This window comes from Elephantulus edwardii, unplaced genomic scaffold (genome assembly GCF_000299155.1).
Source record: "Elephantulus edwardii isolate Elephantulus edwardi_28Jun2011 unplaced genomic scaffold, EleEdw1.0 scaffold00002, whole genome shotgun sequence".
NCBI lineage: Eukaryota > Metazoa > Chordata > Mammalia > Macroscelidea > Macroscelididae > Elephantulus > Elephantulus edwardii.
The window spans coordinates 24,068,748-24,075,488 of NW_006399752.1; the positions used below are offsets into that span (position 1 = coordinate 24,068,748).

At 38.3% G+C, this 6,741-nt stretch overlaps 1 protein-coding gene across 1 annotated transcript in view; it reads left to right on the forward strand.

Moving 5' to 3' along the window:
- The window catches only part of TUBE1 (tubulin, epsilon 1), a 46,504-nt gene that overhangs the window by 17,086 nt on the left and 22,677 nt on the right, over positions 1-6,741 (forward strand). The window contains exon 5 of the mRNA XM_006879154.1: positions 6,255-6,370. Within this exon, the coding sequence (XP_006879216.1) occupies positions 6,255-6,370 (116 nt within the window). The remainder of the gene's footprint in view (positions 1-6,254; positions 6,371-6,741) is intronic.

Below are 6,741 nucleotides of genomic sequence, written 5' to 3' on the forward strand. Positions count from 1 at the left end.
TTTTAAAAATTATTATTATTTTAATGAAAGTTTACGGAGACTTTGGATTTTCATTCGTTCATTGTTGCACTTTTTTCCATCTACCCCTGCCCCTTAGTTTGTTCTTCTCCTTGAAAAGTAAAAGAAAAATTCTTTGATTGTTATACAGTCCTTCCCCTCAAGTCCACTTGACTATTCAGCTTTCATTCTTGACTCCTGTCATGACAATAATACCTAATCACATATCCCTTTAAAACAGTTCTCTCCCTCATCTGTTTTAATGCAGTATACGTAATTTCATCTTTCTCTGTCTTCCCCCAACCCTGATGTCAGTCCCATTTTACAACACTGGCAGTATGCCGTATTTGTCCTTTTTTGACTGAGATATTTCACTCAGTGTAATGTCCTCCAGAGTTACCCATTTTGTATAATATTTCATGAGTTCTTTGTTTTTCAAAGCAGCGTAGTATTCCATTGTGTGACTATACCACAGCTTTTCTATCCATTAATTGATGGGCACTTAGGTTGTTTCAAACTCTTTGCTATTGTGAACAAAGCAGCAATAAACATGGTGTGCAGATAGATACCTGTTTGTGTGGCAGTTATGGGCTCTTTGGGGTATATTCCCAGTAGTGGAATTCTATTTGCAGCTTTTTGAGAAAGCGCCATATTGCCTGCTATAGATGTTGCACCATTTTACACTTCCACCAACAGTGAATAAGGGATACAGTTTTTCCACAACCTCTCCAACATTTGTTGTTTGCTGTTCTGTTCAGTTTTGCTATTCTTACTGGGGTAAGATGATATCTCACAGTTGTTTTGATTTCTATCTCTCTTAGAGCTAGGGATTTTGAACATTTCTTCATGTGTTTATTGGCCATGTCTGTTCATATCCTGTGCCCATTTTTCAATTGGGTTGTTAATCTTGTGGCGCTCAAGTATTTTGTAAATTGTAGATGTAAGTCCCTTTTCTGGCATGTCATTACCAAATATTTTTTCCCAGTCTGTGGCTTCCCTTTTTGCCCTGCTGGAGAAGTTTTTAGATGTGAATAAGCATTTTATTCTTAGAAGGTCCCATACATGTTTTATCCCCTCCGGGTTGTAGATTTTTCAAGATGCTTGGAAGGATGTTTATGTTGTGGATTAGGACTTCTAGAGTTCTTCCAAGGTCTACAGTGACAAAGAGAATGCAGAGCTAGAGCTAAGAGAAAACAATACCCTTCACAACAGCTAATCACAAGATTAAGTACTTGGGAGTAAATGTAATCAGAAGTTCAAAGGATCTTTTCAAAGAAAATTACAAAACATTACTATAGGAAACAAAAAGAGACCTGGAGAAATTGAAGAATATTCCTTGCTCTTGGAGAGGAAAACTCAATATTGTGCAAATGACAATACTTCCAAAGGCAGTTTACACTTTCGGTGCAATCCCAATATGAATACCAATCCCATTCTTCAATTTGATGGAAAAGACAATCTCCTGTTTCATTTGAAATAGAGGCCCTGAATAAGCAAAGCACTCCTTAAAAAGATAAACAAAGTAGGAGGCATCTCACTCCTTGATTTCCAATCCTACTACACTGCCATTGTCGTCAAGATAGCATGATACTGGTACAATGACAAACACATACCTCAATGGAATAGAATTGAGAATCCAGAAATCAGCCTATGTTCAACCTATGGTCAACTGATTTTTGACAAGGAAATGAAAGCAGATAAGTGGGGAAACGATAGCCTTTTGAACAAACGGTGTTGGCAAAACTGGAAAACTATCTGCAGAAAACTCAAGCAAGATCCATACCTTCCTCCATACACAAAAAACAACTCAAAGTGGATCATGGACCTAGGACTAAAACCAAGGACTATAAACGTCATGGTAGATGGATATTTCTTAAAGCACTGAACATCCCATGGACGGCCATGAGAATGAACAGATAGGTCTTGGAGGTGATACCGCTGGAGTGCTCTTTAGAGGCAAGAATGATGAGCCTTTGCCTTACAGACTTTGGACTTGTTCCTAGGAGGTGCAATTCCTTGGAGAAGGACATGATGCTGGGAAGGGTGGTGACATGGTAAAGGAGAGGAAGACCCTCAACCACGTGGATTGAAAAGGTGACTGCTGCAATGGGCTCTTGTGTGTCAAAGTGTGAGGATGGCACAGGATGGGGCTGGGTTCAGATCTTTTGTTCATTGGGTCACTATGAGTCATTCTTGACTCTGTGACATCTAACAACAACAACAACACCCCCAGATGTAACCTTTTCCCACTCCCATGAGTGAGAAAAGTAGAAAGTCAATGTTATTAGAAAAACAAGATAAATCAGCTTTTTTTCTATCTTTTATCCTATAAGATACTCTTCTACCTTCTCTCCTGTGTGACTGTTATCACCAGTCCCTTCATAAAACATCTACATGCTGTGGCTCTCCTTTATTCATGATCTTAGATCTACAGGCAAATAGGAAGAGCTTTTTTCAGATTTAGTATTATACTTGTGGAATAATCCACTGTCTCTGGAATAATACGGAACATCTTTGCCTCCACAATTTAGATACCTAATTACAGAGGCCAAAATACTCTCCTGAAATACAGTTAAAGCCACACTAATGAATCTCAAAAGGAAAAGCAAATTAAAGGCCTGATACGAAGGAGGAAGAGATAGAAAATTATTTTCAGGGTGTTAGGAGGGCCTGGGGAATTTGCTGCAGAAGGTCAATGACTACAGCCTTCAATATGGATGAGCTCAACATCAAGAAAACAGAGATTCTCATCACCAATTGGTAGCATCATGATAGATGGTGAAGAGAGTGAGATTGTTAACAGCTTCAGTTTGCTGGCTCCACAATCAACACTCTTGGTACCAGCAGTCAGGAAATCAAAAGACGAATTGTATTGGGAAAGTCTGTTGTCAGGGGCATCTCCAGAGTTCTGAAGAGCAGCAATGTCAGTCCAGAAACTAAGATGCGCCTGATCCAGGCCATGACTATATATGCCTTTGAGCTGTGGTTCTGGAGAAGAGTACTGAATATACTGTGGACTACTAGGAGAACAAACAGGTTCATCTTGGAAAGGGTGAAAACAGGCTGCTCCTTGTCAAGGGTTCTGACATATTTTGGGTTTGTTGCAAGGAGTCCTTGGAGAGGGGACACCGTGCTTGGAAGGACAGCACAAGAGAGAAAGACCTTGATTAGATGGATTCACTCAGTGACTTAGGGTGGTGGAGTTTAGGTGTGTCAGAGACAATAAGGTTGGCTCAGGAGAGAGTAGGGTTCAGAACTGTTGTGTATAGGGTAGCTATTAAGTCACATGCAACTTGATGGTACATAACAGCAACAAAGCTAAGTGGAAAGTGGTGGGCCTATTAATCTTACTTCAGAAACTATGTAAATAGTCAGTGTATCTTCTTCATTCTGTTTCCTCTGCCAGGTTGCAAGATATTTGAGGGGTTTTGGCTTCTTATTTTGTGAATATGTATGTTTCCTCTTCCATAAATCATATTAATAAATCTGATATTGGAAAAAAGACAATATAAGCTAATTTTTTTAAAAAAAATATTAAAAGTTTCTAGTACCTCAAGATAATTGTGAAGTTCTCCTATACAGTAATTTACAACGTGGAAGGTAAAAATAGCATATTGTCAGAAATATCCTGGAAAGTCTTTTCAATTGCCAATAAGTTACCTGTATATAAAAGAATACATTTCTAAAATACAGTTTTACCATATATAATATACTACTATAGTGTATTTTATTCCTACAGCTTTCAGGAGCATAGTTAATCACTCAGGTAATTGACTTCACATTTAAATGAATTATATTGTAACACAATTGTAGTCAATATTTTCTAAGTATTGTACTTGACTGTCTCCCTTTGATTAAATAGTAGGACACAAAGTTTCATAATTAAAAGTGCAGCTAAATTGGCTTGGTTTGAATCTCAGCTTCCTAATTTATTATTAGCTAGGTAATCAAGGTTAAGTTCCTGAATTTTTCTAGGCCTTGCTTTCTTTACGTCTACAGAAAAACAAAATATGTCATGGAAGTACAGCTAGAATGTTCCTTAAAAGTGAAGATGGAGAAACTTTGTCTCGCTTACTTTGGACATGTTCTCAGGAGGGACCAGTCTCTGGAGAAGGACAGCATGCTTAGTAAAGTAGTTGTTATATACTGTCGAGTTGCATCCGACCCATAGCTGACACTCCAGTGGATTTTCAGAGGTGATTAATGGCAAGGGAGGAGATTGGAGCAGCTGGTAGATTTCAGGATTGCAGTGCAGATTCTTACCACTAGGTCACCAGAGCTCAGTGAAGTAGAAGGTCAATTAAAGGAAGACCCTCAACAAAATAGATCAGCACAGTGAGTACAGTGATGAACTCCAGTATAGCAGCAATTGTGAGAATGGCACAGAACCAGGCAGTTCCTATTGTACGTGAGGTTGCAATGAATTGAAATCAACCTAACAGCACCTAACAACAGACCTCATTAGCCTCATCTGTAAATTGGAGATGGTTATGGTAGCTCTGCATAGAGTTGTGAAGATTAAATCGGTTGGTGCGTGTAAAGCACTTCCTCTGTGATATTGAATCCAAGAGTTAATAGTTCCACAGTATATCTTAAGGTTGTTAAGTTCCTTGATAGTTCAAGTAAGGCAGATCAGCAACTGACCAAGAGGTTGGAGGTTCCCATTCATCAAGAGGCAGTGAAATCAGCCACTGAAAACTTTGTAGATTTCTACACTGATGGTTGACTGAGTCATCAGAGTCAAGTAGGTGGCTGCAGTTTTAAGACTATTTCAGAATACTCTTCCTGCTTTGCTTATAAAAATGTATTTTGTTTGACATTTTCACTTTTATTTCTCGCTGTAGAAAATATGGACAATAAACTAAAAAAAGGAGGTAGGATATAATCCAGTCAAGATAGTCCTGCTCACATCTTCTTATCCTTTCTAGCCTTTTTCCTATGATTACTTTTTTCCATTATTTTATGTTTTGTTGTCTCAGTTTCCACTTACTAATAATAGGTTATCCCCCGTGTTGGTGAAATCTGTGATGAGGAAGTAGATGGTGAAATTACTTGGAAGAAAAGACTCTGTTGTCATCTTTTAATCTGTCTGATGTCTTGGCTTTGCACAGAGTACCCCCTACCGTCCATTTGGTTCTGACTACTGATGACCATCCTTTGGGTTTATGAGGCCATAGTTCTTTTAAGGAAAAGGACTGCCCATCTTTCTCCAAAGGGACAACTGGTTTATTATTGCTAATAACATCTTGATTATCAGCCCTGTATGTACACGCTATGCCTCCAGGGATCCTTTGCACATAATAGTAAGTAAGTTTGAATGGAAGAGGTATTGGCTTTGACTGATAGAAAACAGCATGATCCTATTAAGTTAGTACATCATTGTATGTTGTATTCATTGGGAATTTGTTCTAGAAATCAAAAGACTAATTGCACTGGGAATTAATGCTGTCAGGGACCTCTCTAGAATACTGAGACTCAGGAGAGCCTGATCCAGGCCATGATCTTTGCATTACTTGCTATGCATCAGAGAGCTGAACAGTGAATAAGGATGACAAGAATTGATGCCTTTGAGTTGTGGTCCTGGAGAAGAGTCTTGAACATACCATGGTCCACCAAGAAAACAAATAGATCTGTCTTGGAGAGAGTGAAACTAAGTTTCTTCTTGGAGGTTAGGATTTTGAAGCTCCATCTTACATACTTTGGGCATGTGTCCAGGAGAGATTAGTCCTTGGAGAAGAACATCATGCTCAGAAGGGCGGAGAGACAGCACAGGAGAGGAAGACACCAGTTGAGATGGATTGGCACAGTACCTGGGACAGTGGGGATAGGTGTGTCAAAGTCAGGCTGGTTCAGGACAGGGCAGGCTTCAGAGCTGTTGTACACAGGGTCACTATGAGTCACAGACGCCTCGACAGCATATAACAACAAGATTAGCTACTAGATTTTTGAGACCTTAATAAATTTACAGACCCACATGCATTGAAATAAAATGATCCTTAGACATTCTGATGAAGGGACTATTCAAGCCAATTTTTTGCCTACTTGGCATTTTGGAGTAGGATATAATCTAGTTTCTAATTGAACTCCAGCTTTCAACCAAGTGAAATTCTTTTTTCATTCTTACAAAACATTCTACACAAAGATTTTTATTCATTTTAAATTGTAAAAAGAGTGATGCTGCTTTTAGTTCAGATTCTTTTGATATACAGAGTGACTATAAAGCAAAATAGGCTGATTAAATTGTATTTCTTTCTCAGGCTGTGCTTATTGACATGGAGGAAGGAGTCGTGAATGAAATTCTGCAGGGACCCTTAAGAGATGTATTTGATAGCAAGCAGCTCATCACCGATATTTCTGGCTCAGGGAATAATTGGTGAGAATATTCTAAATATAAATACTGGACGTTAGACAAAAGAAGCAGCTTGCCTTTTCAATAGATTTGCTGAAATGAAAGTAAGGTGTAACTTAACACTTAGAACTAACTGTAGGATTTTCAGTCCATCATCTTTCCCTTAAAAATATTGCCTCACAGAAAGCATGGTGTTTCATAGGGCTTCAAAGCCACCTGTATGTAATCTTACTTTGTTTATTTTCTTTCTTAATGAAATTTCCAAACTTCTTTTTGCATAGCAATTTTTTTTATTGTTGTTAAATTTTATTAGTTTTAGTTAACATTTACAGAGATTTTGGGTTTTCATTCATTCATTGTTGCATTGTTTTCTCTACCCTCCTCCCCAGTTCATT